General features: G+C 38.6%; 1 protein-coding gene across 1 annotated transcript in view; it reads left to right on the top strand.

Moving 5' to 3' along the window:
* The window catches only part of EFNA5 (ephrin-A5), a gene marked incomplete at its 5' end in the record, with an annotated part of 38,888 nt that extends 14,273 nt beyond the window's left edge, over positions 1–24,615 (top strand). The window contains 3 exons of the mRNA XM_010563601.1: positions 17,724–17,789; positions 18,182–18,262; positions 23,296–24,615. Coding sequence (XP_010561903.1) covers positions 17,724–17,789; positions 18,182–18,262; positions 23,296–23,417 — 269 coding nt within the window. The remainder of the gene's footprint in view (positions 1–17,723; positions 17,790–18,181; positions 18,263–23,295) is intronic.
* Between the last annotated feature and the right edge of the window lie 587 nt (positions 24,616–25,202).

The following is a 25,202-nucleotide window of genomic DNA, read 5'->3' as shown; positions in this document are numbered from 1 at the left end:
AGATGTTTGTAATATAAAATGCCAGTGAAGTGCCTCAGGAGCATTGACTATACTTTCACTAGGTTATCATTCTCCTCTATGGGCTGAGCTGACCAGTTGTTCTTTCTTGTCCTCAGTGTGGTGTAACCATGCTATTATCACTACACATAGCTTATGCTTTCCAAAATGAAAATGAGGTTAAAGATAAATTCAGCCCCAGTTTAGATAGGGAACTGCTTGCAATACTTCTCAAGGTAGAGGTGTGACTATCATCTATTTAACTTTGCTTCCCTGCTGTGCTTAGTTCCTCTTTCCTTCTTCCTGGTAACTAACTTGGTAATGGATGTGCATTCAAGGAGAAACATTCCCACTGAAATCTCTCCTGTTGAAGAAGATGGCAGAAGAAGCCATGCTCTACAAATGTGCTCCAGCTTCTGTAAGGAAATATGTCCACTTTTCAGAAAGTTTGCCACCAGAATCCTTGGGTTGCAAAATACAAAATGTTCATTTTCACTGGAGTTCTCCAAACTGTATGTCATGCCATGCTATTGCTGCGTTTTTAATTGTGGGAGAAACTGCCTTTTCCAGTAGCTCTGCAGTTACCCAGCACCTAATTCTGTGTAACGGCCACTGTTTGCTGTAAGGGGTGATTTGAGGGCACTGTGCACTCTCAGGCCCTTGAACCTCTCTCTGCTTAGTACACCAGCTGCTTGTTCTCATCAGAAACAATAGCATTGTTTCTAACCAATCTACAGGATAATTTAGAAAAGCAATAATCTGTTCGAGATTTTACACAGGTCTAAAAGATATAAAGATATACATTAAGAGTCAGCTTGGAAAAAGCCCTTACAAAGGACTATCTAGGGAGAATATTTCTTAATATGCTAACCTATCTGAGAGAGCTATTTCTGCCTAGGACTTTTTCATTTTAGTGAACTAGAGAATATTTTGAGTGAAAAATAGTCTTAAGCCAAAAACAAATCTCTTGGGAAATGTGGTGCCACATCTAAGTTGTAGGCAGAAAAGGAAGAGAAGATTTTCAGAACTGTATTGACTATGAGGAACACTGTGCTTTAGAAATGTAAATTAAAATTACACTTCTGGTACTTGTGTGAGTACAGCTGGATTTTCACAAGGATGTATGCTGTTCCACGGAGTGCTTGTCGACAGCATATGGTATTCTGTGTGCTAATATGTACATGTAAACCTGCACTCCACCCTTATAAATATGAGGTGAAATTATAAGCAGAAGTACCTTCTACAAAGGAGTCAGCAAAGCAAGCCACACAAATAAAACAGGTACAGAAGGTCCCACAAAATTGCCCTAGCTCTTCAGCAACTGTATTCCAGGCTGAAGAAAGAAGACCCTGAAACAATAGCTTTCTGTGAGGAGGGGGGTGAGAGGAAGACTAAAAATAGCGAGTTTTTTTCTCTGCCATTTCATGAAGAAACAGCTTTTTTTATTTATAGACATTAATTTCCCACTGATGGTTTTGCTTCAGATTTGAAAAGTAAATAGAGATTGTGTATGTACATCAAATGCTAAAAATTATTAATTTGATTCACTTTAACTGCACTTCTGAAAAAAAATTGTGACAACTGTGCACACAGATTACTTGATCATCATGGTCTTTTTTGACTTGACCGTCAGTGGAAATGACATTGATTTTGGTGCTTTTAAGTGGAATCTTTATCTAGGCTTTAGGGGACTGATCTGAAATGCACCCAAGTACACAAATTTAAAAAAAAAAGCGCAAAACACAAAAAAACCAACCCACTTAAACCCAGGGTAGATGCAATATCTGTAATTTATTCTATGTGAATTGCACCTATGTGTCTTCAATCCTGTTCTTCCTTGATCCCGGTCCAAAAGTAGGTAAAATAAATAGATTGTATATTACAGGCCATATGTCAGAAGTGCTTAGCATTCCCAATTACAGTCATAATTTTAGAAGTACTTAGCTGCTGTCACTTAGGTATCCCAATAGTTGGCTGGATTACTAAAATGCTTTGTATATGAAACATTGAGTTCTTCTGAAAACATGATCTGTATTGCGGATTGTAAACATCTTGAAAGCTTGTCAGTAGGTTCTTTGGAATGTTATGTTTGTATTTTACCATTGTATTTTATTTTGTTTGGGTTTTTTTTTAAGTGCAAATACAATATTCTTATCAATTTGAGCCCCATTTCTGCTCTCCCATAATCAAGGGCTAATATAGTCTAGTATTGTTAGCTGTTGTTCCTTCCTTTTAACACAAAGTGCAACTGTTAGCTTAGAAACACATAAAAGAGTCATTGTAGTGTTGATGTGGATGGAAACTGACTTGAAAGTACAAGGTTTCTTTTAGGTTTAACTGGTATTTTAAACAGCTGTATCTCAAGAGCAAGTGTGTGTCTCAAGACAGGTAATGCTTTAATCAGATGGAAACATCTAGATGGAGAGACCAATAAGAGAGGGAGCTGGAGCACTGGGCTGTCTTGGCCTTTTCCTCGGGTGCCACCAGAGTCCTGCCATGCTCCTCAGAAGTGGTGGGAGCAGGGCTAGTACCCTCTCCTGGTATGAAGGTGCTCCACTATTCAGCAATGGGATTTCCTGTAGGGCTTACTGTCTTAAGTTGTGCAGCAGACCCCTGACATTAAGCTAATGGGTTTTTTTTTTTTTTTTTTGTGAGCCCTGTCATGGTTTAACTCCAGCCAGCAACTAAGTACCACGCAGCCCCTCACTCATCCCTGCCTGGCGGGATGGGGGCGAACTGAAAGAGTAAAAGTAAGAAAGCTCGTGGGTTGAGAAAGACGATTTAATAAGTAAAGCAAAAGCTGAGCATGCAGGCACAGTAAACCAAGGAATTCATTGAGCCCTTCCCATCGGCAGGCAGGGGTTCAGCCATCTCCAGGAAAGCAGGGCCCCATCACATGTAACGGTTACTTGGGAAGACAAATGCCATCACTCCGAACATCACCCCCTTCCTTCTTCCCCTGCTTTATATATTGAGCATGATGCCATATGGTCTGGAATATCTCTTTGATCAGTTGGGGTCAGCTGTCCCAGCTGTGTCCCCTCCCAGATTCTTGTGCACCCCCAGCCTACATGCTGGCGGGGGGGTCTGAAAAGCAGAAAAGGCCTTGACATTGTGTAAGCACTGCTCAGCAGTAACGAAAACATCCCTGTGTTATCAACACTGTTTTCAGCACAAACCCAAAACATAGCCCCGTATCAGCTACTATGAAGAAAATGAACTCTATCCCAGCCAAAACCAGCACAAGCCCACAGGTGGGTATTTTATCAGCAGTCATGTCTCAGATGGAAAAATTTTCAAGAAAAATTAAAAAAAACCCACCATTGTCCTGAGCTGCTAATGACCATGATCTGTGGATACAGCCATGTGAACCTCCTTCTTCCCCAAGCAAGTGCACACAATTTCCGTAATTGGAGCTGATGAAAACTTGTCTTTACAACTGCCATCATCTTCCATTGGAGGTGGCTCCCACATGTCACTGCTGAGGCTTGGGCTGAAAAGCAGACCTAACAAAGGAGTTTTCCAGCCCTTAGTGCATCTGTGGCACTTGTTCTCCCTGCTGTGCTGCCTAGCACACTAGCCATTTGTTGGCAAGTTCATATTTCACACTGCAGGAAATTGAAATGATTGAACAGGCAGGAGAAGAGTTTTATTTGCAGTAGCCTGTCTATCCCTAGACTCTGATTTGGCATAAAACATCTGCTTCATGATCTGTTTCAAGGCCAGTTCCCTTCCGCCAACAAAGGTTACAACTTCAGGCAAGCTGTGCCTTCGCTGGCAGGAGGACATTTGCCTGAAGACTTGATTTAGTCAGAATCAAAGCATCCTGCCACAGAAATAATTTTTTCAATTACTTCTGAAAAAGCAGCCAGACGGTAAACGTATTAACATATTAAACAGTGAGTAAAGGAGGCCACTGACTTCTGTTTTATGGGTTTCTATGACAAGTTGATATAAACTATATCTGTGTGTATGCGTGCACGTTTGGCTAGGAATAAATATTCATTATTGTTCTGACAGTAAGAGAAGTGACAGATACTCTACATGTACCTGCTTAACTCTGCTGCAATTGAGCAGAGTCAGTAACTAAGTAAATCCATTGGTTTCAGCTACAGTTTATGCATATTTTCAATTTGCAAAGTTAATTCATGTAATATTGATGTAGTTTCTGTTAAAGTCTTAGGAAGTAGGCCCTACAACATGCAATAGAGATCAACTGATATGTCAAATCTTTTTTGTATTCATGGTGGGGACCTAATTTCAGGGGTTATTGTCTCCTACCAGAAAAGTCAATTTTTGAAAGACTGATACAAATTTCTTTGCAGAAGTGTCATCTTGATCCACACTTACATATGTACAAATAAAATCCATGTTCCTTTTTGCAATAACGTAGTTACATTCAACCTTTATTAGAGTGAGTAGCATATTACCATCGCTGTACTTCACTGCCATTGATGCACAGTCTTTGCAACATATGGCTATTTTTCCTCCTTAGAAAAAAATCCTTTCTCTACCTTAAAAAAAACAGTAATTGAATATTTGCATATCTCCAAGGAGCCATGCAGGTTAAACTCTGCATTCATCTTCTGCAGTTCTTAGGCCACTTTTGGTTTAAGAGTAAGAACTATTGCTTTTATGAAGTGCCTTTTTCTATAAAGTCAAAACCTCACAGCAGTACACAGAAAGCCAGTGCTATAAAGGAGCTAAGTAGAGTCTTTAATAGAGAGAGCTAGGTTGTAAGTGGTTTTGTTCCTATGGAGCAGATAGATTTGGTTCCATCTGTTCCATATTCATAACAAAGGAGCTCACTTGCAGGAGGACTGACTTCCCGGGAGTAGCATGGTAATGATCTTTTCACCATAGATTGAAAGGATCTGAAAATGGTCACTTCAGCTCAGCAGAAAGCAGCTAGCACTGATAGTGCTTCAGACCTGCTATTTTTCTGCAGCTCTGTTTCAAGATGCATGTTTTTTTCTGAATAAAACAAAACAAAACCATAAACCTTGATCTCCCCCTCCCTGCCTCGTCCCATGTCAGTCCTCCTGAGGAGTTCAGGATGTTTTCTCAAACAAAAATGGAATGACATGTTACAAATACAGGGTCAATTTTTCTTTATTTGATCTTGGTATTAGAGGCAGAAGTGAAAAATGATTCATTGCCAGTCTGGGTTCTGTGTCCTGAACTTTTCTCATGTTCTCTACTTTCTCAGCAAGAAGATTCTGTGAACAAGAAATCTGAAGTCCACAAAATGTGTGCAAAAGTTCCTTGCTGGGTTTTGTAATTAGGATGCTCCAGTGCCAGCTTTGATTACACACCTCATGGGCTTTCAAAAAAAAAAATAAAAAAAATCCAGCTTGATCCAAGAAAAAAAATATTCTTGTCTCTGCAGGTTATTTCACAAGGGGAGAACAGAAAAATGCAGGAGTATACTGCAAGCACTCTTACTTGGCTAAAGAACAAATTATTCAGTGACCCCTGAAAAGGTCAGCTGGAAGTTTACAGAGATATTAAAAATTAACTAGGAACACAGAACAAGAAGAATCCTTCTGTGTCATTGGTTCTGGCTATGCAGTCTCCAAAAGAGCCCACGAGACAGACCCAGATTTACCATTATCCTGGCTGGAAATGCTGCTGGGGTTTGCTGGACCCCATGTGTCTCCATGCTCCAGGATGGTTGGTGCCTGACGCAGCTGTAAGAGCAGGACAGGCAAGCAGCAGGCATGCATGGCCTGCCTTAGCTGGTACTGCAGCATCCATGTAGGCATATGCAGGGGTTTTTGGCCTTCCAGCCAACAATACTATATCATGTAATTCATAGAGGTGTATGAAAGCATCTGCCACCCTTGTGTTTAAGACTCCAGATCAAACAGTACACACATATTTGCAGATCTGATACTTCCCCCCCATCCCAAAGTGAGAGATCTGATGTCAGACTGGGGTTTGTTTTTTGTTCAGTTGGGAGGTTTTTTGAGTGCTGCATATTTTGCTGCACTAACTCAAGGAGAAAATACATGCATTTCAAGTGACTCTTTTCCTAACTAGGGTAAATGAGAGTGTATCTGGGCTTCTTTGGAGAAAATCAGTACACTGAACCCTCTTTGAAACATGAGAGGAAAGAAGCACCTGATGCATGTTGTCATGCAACTCTGCACAGGTACCAGAACTATATCCAGTGCAGATATTTGTTGATATGGACTAGACAGGAACCAAGATACAAATATGAGTAGATCTTCATGATTACAGAATGTGGGATAGGGATTCTGCATTCCACTGGCAGGGTTGCTCTAGTATGACCAGGCTTGAGGTCTCCACCCACTGAGGAGTGGAGACACCACATTAGCTTAGAGGCACTTAAATCAAGCAGTGATGGATACTGTGTGGTTGAGAGAGTTAATTTGGCAGAGTTTTTGTCCATCTCTTTTGAAGTGAAATACGTGTCAGCAAGGAGGTTTCACGTAAGTAGTTTTGCGTTATCCCATATTGTTTTCCGTATGTATGATCTCAGATACATATGGGAAGCACCATTAGAAGCTGCTCACAACTTGGTTACGTGAGTTTCTTAACTGGTTAATGTGTAAAGAATAGAGGAGCAAGCTTGCAGTGGAGAGGTGGTTGCTTAGATCAGAAAGTAGTGGGTGGAAAATAGAGATGAGAATTTACCAATCTGCTTGGGAAGAATGTTAGTATGAAACAGGGACTGTCCTGGAAGAGAGATGGAGAAATGGTTCAGTTCTGAGAGAACAATTGTTACAGTGTTCAGGAAGACAAAAGCTTGAGAGGTACTTGTGTGTTTCAACAGCCTGATGCGGTATTCATTGCTTTTAAGAAATGGTTTCCAAACCACTAGGGCTTTTGAGTCCTAGTTATGGAAAAGTATACACATATATATCTAATTTTGAGTTCTTCTGGGAATGATCACTGAAAATAGGGCTAAGCATCCTGTGGTATACATTAATCTAAAAAAAAAAAGGCAGAAGGAAATAATTTGCAGCAGAGTAAAATGAAGGGTTAGCTACCCCATGGGTGTTTTAGACTTTCCCACATAGTTTTGACAGTCGACAGTCCTTTTCTGGCATAGGTGAGACACGTCAAATTCCTGAGAAGGCATCAATTCTCCTTGATATGGCTGTGGCTATTCTCACATAGGTCGGCTTTTTTTCAGATATGGATTCCAAAGTGTGAGTGCGACCTGTGGCACTGAACACAAGCTAGACAAGTGAAAGAAAGAAGCAGGGATCTAGAAGTTTAGATAAACTGCTATTGCTTGATACATTGGGCAAATTTTGGTTAAAGAGAAAACTTCAGCTTGATGTGTTCCAGAATTTTTCATGGTAAAGGTGACAAATTGAAAGGTTAAGGAAATCCTCCTAAGGACTGGAGAAAATTTCTGGCTCGTATGGTGGAGTGATTGAAAGTTCAATAGTCCCTCTGCAGGACTTGAGCAAACTAGGAATTCACCTGATACGGATGTACTGTTATTAATATAGTGCTGGCATCTGTTATTGTGTTTGTACTCTACTCAGTCATGGCCTGGGACCCTGCCATAGTACATATAATGAAACAGAAGGTCTCTGCCCTGAGAATCTTTACTTGTCAGAATTAGAGCTTGAGTTACAGTGGACTATCCTGTGTTTTATAAACGTAACCTTTTCTATTTCATATGTAGTTTCCATCCTGCACAAATTTGGATTTATCAGTATAAGAGCTGACTGTGTGCATAAAGGCATTTTTTGTAAAGGCTGTGCCAAGGTGCTATTAGAACTTTGCCAGGAGAAAAAGCCCTTCAGAAATCTTCTGGGCAGTGGTATTCTCTGTAAGTAGTGCATTTGCAAACTCCTGGACATGCATGCATGTGCACTCACATTCAAACACATTCAAACTTGCATTATTCTCACTGTTTGCCTTCATTTTAAATAACAACAAAATACAACCCACATTCTGTGCTGTTTTGTAAATTTCTCCTGATCCTAAGGCAGCTTCTTGAAGATGTCTTCCTGCCTTTACATCTTCTCCCTCCTCCACAACACATAAGCAAGATATTTTGGTGCTTTGCTTAGGTGAGTCAGTAGAAGTAACTTTACCTGTCTATGTATGTGTCACACTCCTAGCACAATACAACATTTATAATTACTTCTTTATTTTTATAAACTAACAGAATTTAGAAGCATAGCATAGGAAGCTAGAAGTATTTCTAAATGTTTTAAAGATAGTGGCAAGCCCATGAAGATCTAGTAGAATGGAATGCTTCTCTGCTTTAATTATAGTGTCAGCAGTGGTGAAGCTAGACACAGATAATATGAAGTCCATTAAAGTATATGAGGTTTAGTAATATGATACAGTACCCACAAATTCCATGTGCGTGAACATGTTGCTTTAAAGATCAAAAAGAGAAGGTCATTACTAACGAGACTATAATGTCCCTTCAAAGGATTTACTTACGTCTGGTTCTTAGAGATGGAAATTAGCAAAATGGATAGGCTGCTTGAAGAAAAACATTTTATTTCGAGTGATACCAAGGGAAAATCAAAGTACAAAAGTGCTTACAAAAAGTATGAGGGGGATATATTTTTCTGTAAGTGCTCTATTTGATAGTATTAACTTGTTTTATTAGCAATTTACTCTAATACAGTCTTAATGTTGTACAATAACTGTATTTGGTTTTGTTGATGCCACTGAAAACAGTAATGAGATCTGAGCTTTTTATTTCATTCTAGTTAATAAGTGTTGGTTTGTTGCAATAGAAAAGTATGACATCAGTCATTTATATTGTGCTAGTGCAGAAATGTTAGCCCTTATTTTCTGGTATGTAATAGAATTTGCATTTATGAAAGAGAAATCTTCTTATATGAGAGAAAAGGCCTGCAAATATTTCATGTGTGAGCAACTATATGATCTGTTCTTCATCTATACCACCTTTTATTTCACAGGAGCTTACGTGCAACTAAAAGCCCATTCAATGTCGGATATGCCTTTCATTTATTTCCAGCTGAGCTTTGTTTGTTTTTTAATAAGAAACACCACAGAGGCAAGACTGATTCTCTAGGAAGCTCAGGCTGCAGTTAGATGACAGTTTTGCTGTGGTTCATAAACAAACATAAGTGTTCTTGCTTTTATGAAAAAAAAAAAAGTCTTTGCAAAGAACAGCTGAGCTTGGTTCTCATATTGGTTCGGGGCTTGGTTTGGAGGAACAGCTCAGGCAGAGTTGGATTTTTCTGCAGCTGAAATGTCTGCTTTGTTGTTCTCCTGAAACTGTGAAAGGAACAAGCTGCCCTGCACTGAGGTGTTTTTGTGTTTTCCTGAAGTCAACTGGACTTGGCAACTTGGGAGGACAGATGATAACAGTATGACTATAATAAACCTTTGGACTGGATCAAAAGTGATGCTTTCTGCCTCAAATGAGCCCTCAGCTGCTGCTCACCTCTGGAGGTCCCAGCACTGTGAGGGACTGGGCTTTGGCATGCTTTGACGTTCTGCACTAAAAAAGTCTGACTCCAGTACACCACCCAGGCCAACAACAGAGAAGTCTTGTCATTAGATCACCCTCTAGAGCAGATACAGGACCTTTCTGAGAGAGATACAGGGCTAGACCGTGCTAAGAGGAAATAGTGGACAAATGGCTTAATTAAACTGAAAATCCATGGTTTACATCTCTTACCATACACGATTTGATTTTGTTTTGTATGACTTTGGTATGAAACCTACTTTCAGTCCATACAGCCTTCAACCAGGTATATATGCTGCACTGGTTTAGACACTGCAAGAAAAATTATATTCTTCCTGGCCAAGCAGTTACATTGGGACAGTTAATTCAGCTTTAAGTGCTAATGCAGAAACACTAACTATGTATTACTTTCTTCCAGAAACTCTCACTAAAATAGCATTTGTCTGGCAAGTCTTTTCCATTTACTAGGCTATTTTTAGGGGGTCTGAGAAATATAGTCACTTGTGAGATAGGCCATAATAATCCAGTGTTTTTACACAGTGCAAAGCCACTGCAGATTAGGTATAAGACATGAGGAAATAAAAGCAGTATTTCACAGTCTGTTTGTTGTTGTGCACACAGCTTTTATCAAGTCTTTTTCTCCATTGCTGTGCACTTCGTGATTTATATTCTGCATGAAGTGCAGAATACTAGTCTGTGTATGTGTGTAGGCATGTATATACACATATACAGAGATGAGTACAGAAATACGATATGATTGTTTTTAACTTCACTTCATACAGATGTAGTTGAGCATGCAGGAGTAAAGTAAAATATGCCTTTGTATTAGGTGCCCTTTTAATACTGTGGATTTGAAAACTTCATTTGGAAATACTAACACCTGTAGTACTTTTGCCTGTATTAAGTCATAGGCAGTATTAACTGTGACCATGCATCTATTTGTTTGTTTGTTTGTTCGTTTGTTTTACTTGGTAGGTAATTTTGGGGGGTTTTCAAGTGTTGTTGGCAGTCCTAGATCAGGTGGTTTTCCAGATGAGGTTCTCTCTATGTCTGTTGGCTTGAGATCTCTGAGTCTTTAACTTGCTCGGTAATTTTTTTTGGTGATCTCATCTTGGTGATGACTGAATACAGAGAGATGGTAGACTCAGTGACAGCAAAGGTACAAATAAGTTTAGTCATGATTTACTGAGGAAGTGTGCTTAATTATTACGTTTGAAGAATAAGTAATTCATGGACATTCAATATTTTGATTTTCTCAGAATGGAGTTGTGTTTATGCTACCAGAACAAAACTTTTACTGATATGTTGGAATGAAAGAGCAGGCATGCAAAGACTCTTTTTTAAATTAAACTCAAGTATTGGTGAGAGCTGGGATTTCCACAGGACCAGTATTTTATCTATTTTTATTTTTTTAACACTTACAAGGAGAAAATGATTGGTAAATCCTTAGCTTCTTGTTTGATGAAAAATTTTGAAGATCCCTTCATCATCCTTAGATATGGGTCTTACTTCATGTATGCACACAAAGGACTGTTTTATTGATTCATGAAATTCTAGCTGACTTTTTCAGTTGTACCATTTATGCAAATTTGTAACTTTTTACTATCTAAACTGTGAGAGGAATATTAATAACTAATTCTGCATTTACCTGGCTAATTTGCATACATTTGTGTTGTATGGTAAATCACATGAAAACCTACAGGGGAAAGGCTCAGCTCTTCTAACAACTAATAGGCTATTTTTTCTTTTGACTTGCACAAATTGAGAAATATTGCCTGTGGCAAACATAATGGAAAACTGCATTTTTAATGCTCTCACACATACTCATTTCTTTACAAAGAAAGCAGCAGATGACTGTTCTTAAAAATAAAACTTTCTAAAGCTCTGTAGCTGACACAGGATATTGGATGCTAAAACACTTCAGGTTGGAATTATGATTTGCAGGTTGTATAAGGTTACCTAGATATTGGATTTGACTAATGGGAGTGGTATTGTGCCTGAAAGGGCTAGAGGCAAATCACAGCTATAAATATTTCCTCCTGAAGAGATTGTCTCTAACTTACAGGACTCAGAGAGTGGAAGGACTGCATAAACATGAGTTTCTGATTTACAGCAGATAGCGTCCTGTGTATGGGGTTGCTGCAGGTTCTCTCTTTGTGGTGTTTCTCCAGGTGATTACAGAAGTTAAGTGTGCAACCGTTTTGGCTGGGCAGTAAGTGTTAGGTGTTTGCTCCAGCTATATGCATGTGGCATCTTGATATAGTGTGCTGGGGAGAAGTCCAAAATGAATTCTCTATTGGCTTCCCAGTCTAAACCAATACTTCTGCAAGTGCTTGTGGTTGGGAAGCACTTATCAGTGCCAGAATTTTTGTAATGCACAGAGGGTGCTGGTAGTAGTATATCTGCAATGAACTCAGGTGAGATCTTGGTGTGATTTCTCGGGTCTTCTCTAGAAGGAGACCCTGTTTGCTGGACATCTTGGCAGTGAGCAGAAGAAAACATTTATCACAATTTAAAAAAAACAGTGAGAACAGACTTGTCTCCACAGTGTTTCATGAACACTGCTTTATAATCCTTCAGAGAATGCTCCAAGTGAACTGGTAATAGAAATTTGAAATAATACAAAATAGTAAGAGAATTATCATCTGCAGAGTACCTGCAGCAGATTAGATCAGGGCCATGAGAAGATGCAGTGGGTGGTGTTGGGTTTCTGCATAAGGAAAGGGTGCTCCGTTGCCAGTGTCCCCCCATTCTAAAACAAAGGTACTGTCTGAGTGACTTAGATAAATGGAGCACTATTTGTACACTGAATGGTTCTAGTTCTGCTGTCTAATAGGGCCCATAGTGGATTGTGCCTTAAATATTAAATATATTTGTAGTGCTAAATGAGGATTTGAATTGCATTTATGATTTCTTTTTTTTTTTTTCTGTATCAGGACTTGTGTCTTAGGAAAAGGTGCAATGCTGTAATTAGAAAGCTAAGAATGAGTGAGGAGGCAAGCAGAGGAAACCACTGATTACATGTGAATATCAGTAAATAGGATGGTTGCGACACTTTATATGCAGCATCCTAATAACTTGCTCTTAGGCTAGAAACAGAGCCTCAGATAGTTGCCAGCCAAACTGCTGCCTGTCTCAGGAAATACTTAATTACACCTTTTGTCACGTGAATAGCAGATCCTGGTAAACAAGTTACTTCTGAATTTTTAATACCTTTTCTTTTTTGTACGTACACTTTTTAATTAGCTTACTTTGTAGGTTGATTGGGCCATATCTTGATGACTTTTAAAGGGGTTTGGGGGATTTGACATAGTAAATTCAACTGCAAGACTGTTGGGGAAAAAAACCCACACTGTTTTCTGTGTATATATTACTTTTTGTTCTCTGTGGCTTCCTGCAGTCATTGAATAACTCTGCTAAACCTTATCAGGCTGAGGAAGGACCTAAACTGTTACTTATATCTAATATATTAATAATGTACCATGTGTTTTCTAGCAGAGAACTGCTTAGGAGTGAGATGAAGGGAGCTGGATTTTTTTTTTTCCCCCAATATTTAAATATAGCTAGCAAATACTGACATATTTATGGTTTGGCTCTAGATGAGGAGAGAATAATTTTCTTCACTCTCTTTGCTTTCCTTACAGGGTATAAAAATGGTAACCAGAAATGTTTCAGAGAAGAGACATTTTCTCATCTAATTTGTCTTCATGGGCCATTGTTTGATCCAGTTTGGATCTAGTCCTATGTGTAGTAGTTCATTGCATGGGTTTTTTTCCTAGTTCAACTAATGGAGGTGGAATTTTCATCTCAAGAATACAGAGAACATGACTTGAATTTCTTCTGAATTGTGGAATTTCCCTATTAAAAAAAAAAATGAAGAGGCCAAACAAGTTATTTTTATAATCATTGAGGTGTTTTCATATATCTTGTGATTTCAGAGGGTTTTTAGTGTGTTAGTCCTTCTAACCCCAAGTCTTTGTGTAACCATGAAGTCTAAAACATGTTCTTTAAAAAAGAGACCCAGGAGATTGTCATGAAGCTGCTGGTAAGGTTGGGGCAGGGCAAGGGGGGAGTGAAGTATCATAGGAATTGTAATAGCAACACTGCAGAGTTCCTCTTCTGTTTTTCATTATGATTCTTCTTGCCACAAACTAAACCAGTCAGACCTTTTCTATTCTAATAAAATTCATGGAAAAAAGAGGATATAACCTCTTCTATACTCCTTATAAGGGTTCTTTTCTTCAAAGGTTTCTTCTTATTGTGTAGCAAGGTTTCAAATGCCTTTTTTTCCTTGGGAATATCAGCTTTTGAAATGGAAAGTGTTGCTTGGGACAGGTTCCATTAGCATCAGAGGCTTCCTGCTCTCAGAACTGGCCTCTATTTTATAGCTAATATCACCTTTAAAATGGGCAAATAGAAAAGCCTTATACCAAAGCCTTAGGGGCTAACCTGGTTTTGTGCAGAAAGGAGAAGGAAATTTCCCTTTGTACCACCTAGAAGGGACATCTTTTGTTGTTATAGCTAATTTCAGTGGAATGTAGCAACAGCAGCGATAGTTTACCTGGGAAGCAACTTTAACAGATCCCAGCTGACAAAGAGCAGTTCTCTTTCTCCTTTCTGGAGTTCAGCAATGTTGCAGTCTTGCAAGCATGCAAGAGAGCGTCAGGGAGTTTCCCAGGCTCTGCTGCATTGGAAAACCACCTTTCCTGGAAAGTAAAACACCTTAAAACCACTGAACTTTCTTCTGCTAACACTATGCTCATTCCTACCCTGAGGTTCTGAAGTCAAGACTTGAATTTTTCCAGTTGCAATCAGTTTGATTGGAGATTTTTCATTCAAACTGATCCCAGATTTTTTCATGTAAGCCTCAGCTTTTGTTAGGTCCTAGCCACAGCATTACTTCTGCTCCAGAAAAAGCATATATATCATTTATTCTTAGTAAATGTTATTATATGGTTTATCCTTTCTACTGTGTTGCTTTGGTCATTTGGTGTTTCTTTGTAGCTGTTAGTCAAATGCTGTCAGCCATGTCACCCTGATTTGGAGTTTTGTCCTCTTCAGCAAGAGTTTGCTGTTAAAGCTACTTTCATGTAGAAGAATAGGGCTTAAAACTTCAACTTGAGTTCAAGCTTTGAGGCATTAACTTACACACACACCCCCCCCCAGATTTAATGAGGACTCTTGGCTTTCTGTAGCAGAGAGTGAGTGTGATGTGCCTAACGTTTAGAGAAAAAATATCTTGAGCTTGTTGCTGGAAGAGGGGAAAAAAAAATCACGGTTTTTGCCATCATATCCTGGACATCTTCATTCAATAGGCAGGGTTTTCATTGGCTACTGGTGAAAATATTGCAGAATAAAGAAGACACAGAAGAGAACAGAATGATACTGACAAACTTACTGCAATGTGTATGAGAGAAGGACAGATGATACAAGCCAACCTGACTCTTCCCTGTGGGTCATACATCTGGTCATAAGGCAAAAACTGCAACTGGACTTTGTTTTTTCTTTTGAGATGAAAAGGAGAAGGGAGAGGAAGGGAGAAGAAGAAAGGAAGAAAAAAAATATTGGCTGCAGTCATGCAGCTTGGCAAACAGTTCTTAATTTCTCAGGAAGGCCGAAGAGGTTGCAGTGTATCCCTTCATCACCTCGGTCTTGGTTGTGGAGGTAAATGTGAGAGCAGAACAGTATGTCACTTGATTATTTTGTTGTTGTTGTTCATTATTATTCTTTCTGAAGGAATAAAACACTGAGTAAAGAGGAATCTTTCTGGGTTTACTGCAAACAATGACAGTATATAATTTCCCTGGAAAGGAAAAAAGCACTTTTTCGTACTTACTGCTAAAACTGCATCAGTTTCTGGGATGAAAATTTAAATGCAACTGCTATGGTTGCAATAGGACTGCAGTTCATGATACAGTCTATACCTGCAAACCCGTGTGAGGACTGGTGGAAAAAGATTTAAGCAGGGAAGGGATTTTAATATTTTTCTCCAAGAACATGGCTAATCACTAGCTGATGTTTGCCTTAAGTGTGTGCAATTGATATGTACACATACAAACTTTATATGTACAAAGCATTAATTTTCTGTTTTTCCAGATAGAATATTATTAGCTCGTAGATGTCCTACCTAGTCAGTGGTATCCTAGTTGGTCACTGACTAACAGAGCATTCTAATGAACAGCAGTGAGCAAAACATGCTTATTTTATGGACATAACAGTGTGTAAGCATCAAAGCTAAAACTTGCCTTTAAACAAATGCATGTCGTGATGCTCTTCTGAAGTAATTTCTGAGCAGGAAAAATCCGTTAGTGATAAAATTACTCTAGGAACTCTATTTTGGCTAACGTTGGAAATGTTATTTCCACCTTTGTGTTAGTAACGTCGTAATGACTATAGGATTCTTACCTTTTGAGAAATCTAAACCTGCCTGTTCAGTCTGAGCAAAGCATTTAGCCAGTTGCATATATTCGATGAGGTCTACGGAAAGGACACAATTTCCTGAATATTACCACAGAGTGCAAATATTGTGCCCTAAATAACATACCAGTTACTGTAAATGTCAGTAGAGGGAGTTTTTCTGACTTTGATTTAGTGAGAGCCTATAGCAAAGCCAGCTGTTACCACTTCTTAACTGCTTGTCATTGTGAAGGGGGGAGCATCAGTTCTACACACTTTTTGTCTTTTGATTAAAAGAGGGAAACAGTTTTTCAAGCACTTCCCAACACGTGCAGAACCACAGCATTAGGTGTATTGGACCCATTACTCCTTTTTTGTGTTTGTACTGAATTTGCTAGTTCTTCTTTGTAAGTTCTAGGAAAAAGCTGACGCCTGCCTTGGAAACACATCATCAAAGACTAAGGGAATTTATTTCAAGTTAGTTGAGGAATGCGTCAAGTGTGAGCTCAGTACGAAGACAAAGAGTGTGCATTCATGTGTCTGTGTATAAATCATTTCAGTTATTTTCACAAACAGGGACAGAATTAATAAAAATGGATGAAAAAATGATAAACAGAACAAACTAACATCTTGCCAGCCCAATCATCTTTTGTAAGTCAAGACAGCTTCCAATAGTTGCCATTTGCTGCAAAAGGCAACTTGTTCTGACCTAATACATAGTTTTCTGAAGGATGGGGGAGACTATGCAATGAAATAAAAATTACTTTGCAGTGCTTCAGGCAGTATTTTTCAGCTATAGCTTTTGAGGGGTTTTGCAAAGGTGAAGAAAATGTGTATGCAAATGGTCTTTCATAAGTTAAAATCTGCATGCCCAAGTCAAGTTGTTTGATTGCCAGTATGCTTGTTGAACTGCAGGCCAATGTACAATTTCAAAATGGCAGACATTGATGGAAGTTACCAATGTGTTCAGATTGGCAGACAATACACTACGGAGTCCAGTGGTGACAGGCAGGCGTATTTCCCTATGATCATGTATTTTGAGGCAAGCACAGTTCTAGAAAGGAAGTTTTCACAGCAGCACTTGTTCCTGGGAAATAAGTAGGGGCTGACACTAGTCTTAGGTGTATGATCTTTTGCATTAGTGCTAGACATGTTGTTTCCACTTACTTTTTTTCTCCTCATACAGTAAGTACTCTTAAAATTAAACACTTTGAATGGAAAATGATGAGAGAGGGCTGAAAGAAGAAATAAGCTGGTTTTGGTTTATTATTTACATAACATGGGAAATCATGTTTTGACTGAAGCAAGATAAGTATTTCCTCAACAAAGGCAGATGTATTGGAGCATATGGAGGCTGACTGCTGTAGAATTTAATGGTGTGTGTTTCTACTTTTGTGGCAGTATATACATAGTTCTATTTTTAGCATTGACACCTTCAGTGTCATTTTGGTTTTTCATCCCTTTTAGGGTTGCTGAAGCATACGGCCTAGTGTTTCAAAACTAGCTTTTCTCTAAGTGATCTTAATTATTCTGAAGTGTAATTTTTCAGAGTAGACACCTGCATTATAGCAGAAGCTGTATTAAAAAACCTCTTGAGAAAAAGGTGTGGAAAGGTGAAAGGAGATAATGAAACATTCAAAATACCACGTGCTTCACTTCTTCCACGTAAAATAATCAAAAAAGGGATTAGAATAAAATCTGCAGTTCTTTCCCTGCTTTTGCATAATGAAGCTACTTTGTGCACTTGAAGTCCTTACATGCAGAGGCTGAAATGTGGCCAGCCCTTCAGATGAAGGGAAGATAAAGGGTATTTTATTTTAGCACGAAAGATGATTTGCATTTTCACTCTCTTACTCTTCCACTTGTCTTCCTTCTTCCCCATTTACAGCTTCTGCGATCCCAGATAATGGAAGGAGATCCTGTCTAAAGCTTAAGGTCTTTGTGCGACCAGCAAGTAAGTTCTTCAGATTAAGCTTTCAAGGGTGGCTTTGTAGCGCATGCTTTACTGTGTGGTCTAGTAAACAGCAGTAAATCTTTTTTTTACTGTTAAATCTTGTGTATCTGTTCTGTACAGCAACATTTGTGTTATGGTTTTCGTCGTATTTTCTTATCATTTTTCATAAAGCTTTGTTTTAATTACATGGCAGTTGCTAACTTGTTGTTTCTTAAACTGTTGTACAAATAGAAGACTATACTGGCATTTGGACAAGTGCCACAGACTTTAAAATATAAATATGTTTAATTATATATAGTAAATAGAGAGAAAAAAGAGAGAAAAAAAGGAAAGTGGGGAGTTTAAGGGTGTCTCACTAACATATTTGGCTGTTATCTCTATTTTTGTTGTAGACAGCTGTATGAAAACTATAGGTGTTCATGATCGTGTTTTCGATGTTAACGACAAAGTAGAAAATTCATTAGAACCAGCAGGTTAGTATGCTTAGAGAATCTCTTTTAACAAATGCGTGTATCCCTCTGGTGCTTCAGTACTTTTTCCCTCTTCTCTCTGCATGCTTCGCATGGTGCAACTGCTCTGCTTTTGCACATTTCTAGCAGTGCTAATATCACTTATGGTGTATTTCCTCTATCCTTGTTTAATGCAGGGGAGGAAAAATGTTGCTTTATTTGTTTTTTGGGTGATATGGTTTAGTAAAATATGGTGTGTGCCAGTGTAAAATTTTCACCAGTATCTCGAAGTCACTGGCCCATCCAAGCTGAACATGCAGCATGTTGGCAAAACACTCTATTTACTAACTGGGCCCAAAGTTTTAGAAATTAAGTCAATGGGCACACTTCATTTATTATGTGGTTTCAAAAGACTTTGAGAAAAACAGAAAGACTGCTTGTTTAATGCTGGTGCATGAGACTGGCATGCAACTGACAGAGTTAGTGTTTAAGTAAGAAATTAGTCCTTTAAAATTATATACATTTGTATGTATATTTGGTTAGGTGAAGTATCATTTTTACATACATGCACGCACACACACACTGATATATGTAAATTCCTATCCTGTTTTTATTGAAGCAAACTTAAGTTTTGGGGGGCTTTTCTGTCTTTTTTTGCAAAACACTGCCTTAAGAATAAGAATAAGGCTTGCTATGATAAAGCCCCTCATTTGCTCATTAACCTCCACCATCAATCAAGCTGTTGTATCTTTGTGTGGAAAGTACATGTGTATTGTTTGTATGGCTCAGGTTTATGAGAGATAGAAGCATGTTTAATTCTAGGGGTCTGAGTAATCCCCCCAGTTTCAGTAGCATGGCTCATGACATTAAAATCAGGTAGATATGTTGGAAAAGTATTTGCAATAGTAGTATTACCTGTTTGTTTTATATTGTTTTATACACACTGCTCACACACTGTTGTATTCAAACCTGAGTAATTAAAATACACAGTTAAATAAACAAATTATACCAGAAGAAAACTACTTACATGCCATTTAGTATATAACCTGAAGAACAGATTACCAAGATCTTTTTTTCCCTCTTACGTTGTTTGAAAGAGACTTCCCCATTGGTATGAAGCAACATACTACTTTTTTGCGCTTTGTTATTTGCAGTTCCTTTAACTAAAAGTCATTATTTATACAGAAGTATAAATAGGGCTTTCACAAGTTACCCAGTTTGAATGACTTATCAATGGTTACACAATAGATTTTATTATTTTTCTTTAAAAGGATTTTTGGAACTCTCCTAAAAATTTTGGTTTTGACAATCAAGGATGTTCTCTAAGCAAATCTAAATGCAAGGAGAGTGCATTTACATTAGCTATATTTGTGCATTTATTAACAGCATTCTTCTACAGAAAACATTAGGATGATCTTTCCCTGTTTCTAGGTAGCTTATGAATCCAGAAACGCAATGCACTTTTTTACATTTTGTGATTTGGTGAACATGGGCTAATTAATGTGTATTTCTCATGGTACTGCTTTGCAAAAGAGATCATCTGGGTACTAAATGCCTGATTTTAGTGAACTTGCTGAGGTTTTTTTTTCAGTAATGTTGCTCACTTCCCATTGAATGGCTGTACCTAACAGCACCATCACAAAAGCATATCGTTAGAAAGCAGCAGGCAAACCAGGGAACCAAAATCATATAAAGAGCATCCTGCAGTCTGAGATGAAATACTGTTTGTGTTACCAGAAAGAAATAATAGCTTTAATGAAAAGGTTTGCTAACAAAAAGTTCCCACTCCTGACATCAGTGTATATTTGCATTATTATTTGGACCGGTCACCATTAGATAATCAGTCATTCCCAGATCCACCAACTTCTGTCACACTTTTCTGTTATTAGGCTGTTAGACTTGCTGCTGCCTTGGTGGAACTTGCTGCATGTGATCTGTGTCATGTACTAATTTACCTGACTGACATGCATCTTCTGGTTCCGTGCTCTCCCCTAGCCTGCCACTGTCTTCTTCCACAGTAGACAGAAGAACTGGGAGGCAGGAGGGTCATGTTCAGCGGATTACTTACTTACTTACTATCACCTTTCTTTTAAAAATCTCCATTTGTGTGATTTTTGAACCCTTGTAATTTCACTGGTTTTGTTCAGGAATTTGTAGGAAACATCTATAGAAATCACACTTGGTTCAGAAGTGATGAAAGTAATGAAGCCTATTCATGTCCTTTCCTTCTCTTCCTCCTTAATAATAAAAATAAAAATCTCTAAACAAAAATTGCAGCTGTGCATATCTGGAAAAATTGTACCTGAAGCATATGATGTAAAGGTATGTGATCTGGAAAATTCATGGCTGTCAAAATATTTTTTTCTATTTACTGCTGGCATTCCCAGTCTTTAGCAGTGACCTTCTAGATTTTGCTCAGCAATTTTGTTCCCTTGCCTTCAGTGTTTAAAATAAAGCAAAACCTTTTCCCCAAGCATTAAGGATTGTGCAGTGTTATAATGCTGCACATCCAAGGAAAATCATATTTGTAAAGTGATTTTGAGAACCACAGATGAATCATGTGCTCTGAGTGCAGAAACCTTGGGACTGCATTGACAGAAACCCCAGATGATTTCTTGAAAGAAATCCCTTAATATTACATGAAAATTAATTCTTCTGTGAAGAATGGCTTTATAAAAATGGCATCATAGAAGATCTCCTTATTTTTCATTTAAGAGAAGTAATCTTTTTAGTTTAGGGCTTTTTCATTGAGTTTTTTTTAGCAGTAGCCAGTGTTGCAGTTGTGGCAGTATCTGATAGTCAAGGAGAATGAGGATTTATTACTGCTCTACACTAGTTCTGCCCTATTGTGTTTTAGTGCTGACTCACAGATGTAATTAGGACAAAACTGTTGACATTCAATGTTGCAAATTCAGACTTATTTGCAATTCTAGTGACGATGCAAGAGGTAGAAGGTAATGCACATCATTCTCCTCTATAGTTTCAGTGCATCAGCAGTGAGTAAATGTTTCCAAATTGGGAAGAGCTGACTCTAAACATTTGAAAGGAGGTAGAGCTCACAGTTAGAACTGGGATTTTTTTTTCCCCATAACTTCTTAGCGTATGATTTAATTGGGAAGCTGCTCTTGTGAAGTACTGTATTCGCACTGCAGTGTTGCCAAAGTACAAGAGTGTAACTCAGAAGTAAAATGTGAAACAGCTTTTGGTACTGATAGCCACTGGAACTGGCACTTGTCAGTAGCCAGTATTCACTGAAATTTTTAGATTCCTTTGAAATAATTCTGGAGGAAAAATATTAGGGCCTCGTTCAGGGCTGAAGTGCGTGGAAGGGTCTCCCTGCTGTACATGGTGAGGAGCTGTAACTGAAGTCATTCCAGCCAGTCTTTCCCACTGACATCAGTGGGACTTTCATCTGATGATGTCCCTTTCTTACAAAGGTGAACATATTTACAGGTGATCAGTGCTTGCTTTTCATACTTTTGCCTTGAGCAGCACTGAAGACCTGTTATGCCTGATGTGATTGTAGCGTCAATCAGTGCTGGAAAAAACATGCAATAAATTGCTAATCCAGTTTACTGTGCATCTTGCTGTGTAGCCAAACTGGGGCTGGAGAGCCTATTAACCTAAATTATGCTAAGTGCTCTACCTGCTTCTGTGCTAGGTGTCAGGGGTATAAAGGGGAGGGAGCTTGTTTCTAGCTAAAGCTAAGTAACATGAAAGGCTCCACGCCAAAGTGGCATGGCAATCCCAGTGCCCTGACTCCCACTTCCCTTAGTGCCTTTAACTGGAACTGCACAGCTCTCACCCAGTGTAATCCTGGCAGTGCAATTTGTTGAGATGGGAGCTACAAGACAGATACATCATAGATATGTCGACACCTCTCATAAAATGGTGGAGCTTATTACCCTAAGTAGTGAGATACTATTAATTTTCCTGGAAACTTAGGCACTCTAAAATAACTTATGGATACATTTTGAAGCCACTTCACACTTCCTAAAAAGGTTTAGCTTATTTCATTCATTTAGTACTAAAAATTCAAAATTTAGTACTGAAATTCAAACTCAGAGCTGACTTTTTATGGCAAGCCTCAGACAGATTACTTTTAAAATAGCTAGATTAGATAGCTGTGGATATGGTGGACTTTGCAAAGAAAAATACCACACCTATAACAACATTTAAGTTTAATTTGATTTTACCTACCTATTTTTATGTTACAAGCTGTGGCTTTAAGGATGATCTTTAGTTTACAAAAACTGATCAGAGCTTTATTCAGTATCACAAATTTAGTATTTGCTACTGTGTTCTCTTCTGCCAGTAATGTATAAGCATGTTTTCCCAAACCAGCTGGTTCTTTTTTTCATTAGTTTTAGCAGCATATATTTAAGTCTGTATTTTGTGTGCCAGAAAAGGTGAACTGTTACCTACAAGGCTTTCCAGATTGAGTATGTATTCTATAAAATTGGAGATTGTCATGTGGTAGCCTTTAAAATTATGTTTCAAGAAAGGCAGACTGGTCTTATATCCTCTGCGCATCCCTAGATGTGATATACTTCAGTGGAAATTTTATGCATGGAAGTGGAATATATGCTTGAGCTTACAGGCTGTCATTTCAAATTCAGGAGCCAAAATCTGTAACTGAGTAAGGGGATTAACTGCAAAATTAATTCTGAGCACGTGCAACTCTTCTTCAAGCCCTTTTGAAAATCAGGTGTTTTTATTTAGCTGCCTCCCTATTGACATTGCTGTCTAATGAGCCATCCAAAGCTAGAGCTACAGTGTTTTATTAGAAGAGGAATCTTTCATTCCTCAATCTGCTGAAATCAGGCTTACTTTCTGCTCCTCTGGTCTTCAGTGGGAGTCTTGCCAGTAAGAAATGCAGGACTTGGCCCCAAGTTGGTTACATAATGAGGTATTACACGCTTGTGAAAGTCAATGACAGCACAAGGTTCATTGCCCTATTTCATAAAGGCATTGAAATCTACTTACAGTTGTCGGCTCAGTGAGAGTTTATTAAGGATGCAAAATCTCATTGGAATGTATGCTTTCTGTTTGAACAGATGATACCGTACATGAGTCAGCCGAGCCATCCCGTGGTGAGAACGCGGCACAGACACCAAGGATACCCAGCCGGCTTTTGGCAACTCTATTGTTCCTCCTGGCAATGCTTTTGATATTATAGCACAGTATGCTCCGGCAACCTGTCACAGAAAATATCAGGGTCTTGGAACATCAAAGATCCACCTAACTGCTCATCCCAGGAAAGGGACTGTATTGTTTTTGCAGATGTCAAATTGTTATTTTTCCCTTTTCCCTTTTCTTCTCCCGTTTAGCCTGAACTCAGCAAAAATTTGAAGGGGATAACTAGCTTCAGCACCCATCCCTACCTACCTGTGACTTTCTTAACCCCTCCATATAAATAAAAGGACTCCAAATGAAAATGCCAAACTATAATAGTGACACTAGTGATTCTTATTTTCCTCTGCATTCTCCTTTAAGAAGTCACCTCTGTTAGCTCACTGTGTCATCTGTATGTGGACAAGGAAGAATAGTGGCAGATGCAGTCAGTGAAGGATAAGGGAAGTGAGTGAAAGCCTGGGAGAGTTTTTCTCTCTGATACAATATTTATGCCTTCTCATTCAGCACTGTAAGATGATCATGCAAGGCATCGTGTCACCGTGTCAGGACTGGAGGGGAAATATTAAGAATAGATATAATATAACACCATTTCCTCCAGGAGTTTCTAAATGAACAGGCTTCTGAAAGGGAAAGATTATGTTTCTTCTAGGACTGTCTTGAAACATCTTTGACAGTAAAATTTGTGCTCACATGTAGAAATGCTGTCTTTGGTGAGAGGAAGAAGTTAGTATTAGAAATGTTAGCACACAGCAGGCAAGGTCAGATTTAGGAAACTTCACTGGGGGTGTGAGTGCCTCTGTTATTTCGTTTTAAGGGGATAATGCACACCGGATTATTTTATTTTAAAACAAATCACCGTGGTGCTACAATTTTTTTCTTGAAATGCAGAGGCACTTTTGAGAATAAAGTGACCTTCCCCAGCGCTGACTTAGTAGCTGATAGCCTTGGATGCTGCTCTGGGTGTTAATACATGCTAAGAGAGGACATCAGTGGCCAGAGGAAACGTGTTTGGGACACAGGATCTCCAGTGTGCTCTTGATTTGTCTCTCCTGCAAGTTCCTCAGTCATGGGAATAAACCACATGTAGAAGAAGCCAGGACAGTCTAGTAATATTCTTTGGTAGGGGGAAAGAAAAGAAGTGTGGAATATGAATTCAAGGGTTGATTTTTTATCTTTTCCCCTTCCAGCACAGTTTGAAAAGTAGAGGAAACGTGTTTATCAGCCAGAGATAAACTAGATGGGCTCCCAAAGACTTAACGAAATATTTTTTTAAAAATCCACTAGAATAGAAAATACATTATTTAGATATACTTTATGCTGAGAGTGAGTATATATGCTTGTCCTATTTAAACATGTGAGAGAAGTGGTAACCCTTGATGCAATTAGGAAATGGGACTGTCTTGTTTGATGGAATTAGGAGTGACCCTGTTTAAGGAATCTGAGCCTTGGCTAACGTAGAACCTTAAAAAGTCATTTGCCAGGAAGTGCAAGCCTTGGGGTATATTTTGGCTAGGCTGCCATGAAATTTGGACTGCTAAGCGTAATCAGGGAAATATCAGACCAAGACTGAAACAGAGCTTTTCTAACAAAAACTGTGATAATTATGTTAAATGTAAAACAAAACATGGAGCACATTCATGCAAAACAAGGGTTTTCTATATTAATTCTGAAGAAGAAGTCTGCTGTAACAAAATTGAATGATACCATTAATGGACAGCACTTTGTGGGCTTTTTTTAATGAAGAAAAGCTTTCCAGCAGTTGAAGCAGCCCACTATTCAAAAAAGGAGGAAAGGGAGAATGATATTTAACATGTAAAGGAAGGTTTAT

This window comes from Haliaeetus leucocephalus, unplaced genomic scaffold, assembly GCF_000737465.1.
Source record: "Haliaeetus leucocephalus isolate CR32 unplaced genomic scaffold, Haliaeetus_leucocephalus-4.0 Scaffold171, whole genome shotgun sequence".
Taxonomy (NCBI): Eukaryota; Metazoa; Chordata; class Aves; order Accipitriformes; family Accipitridae; genus Haliaeetus; species Haliaeetus leucocephalus.
This window is presented reverse-complemented; position numbering and strand designations above follow the sequence as displayed.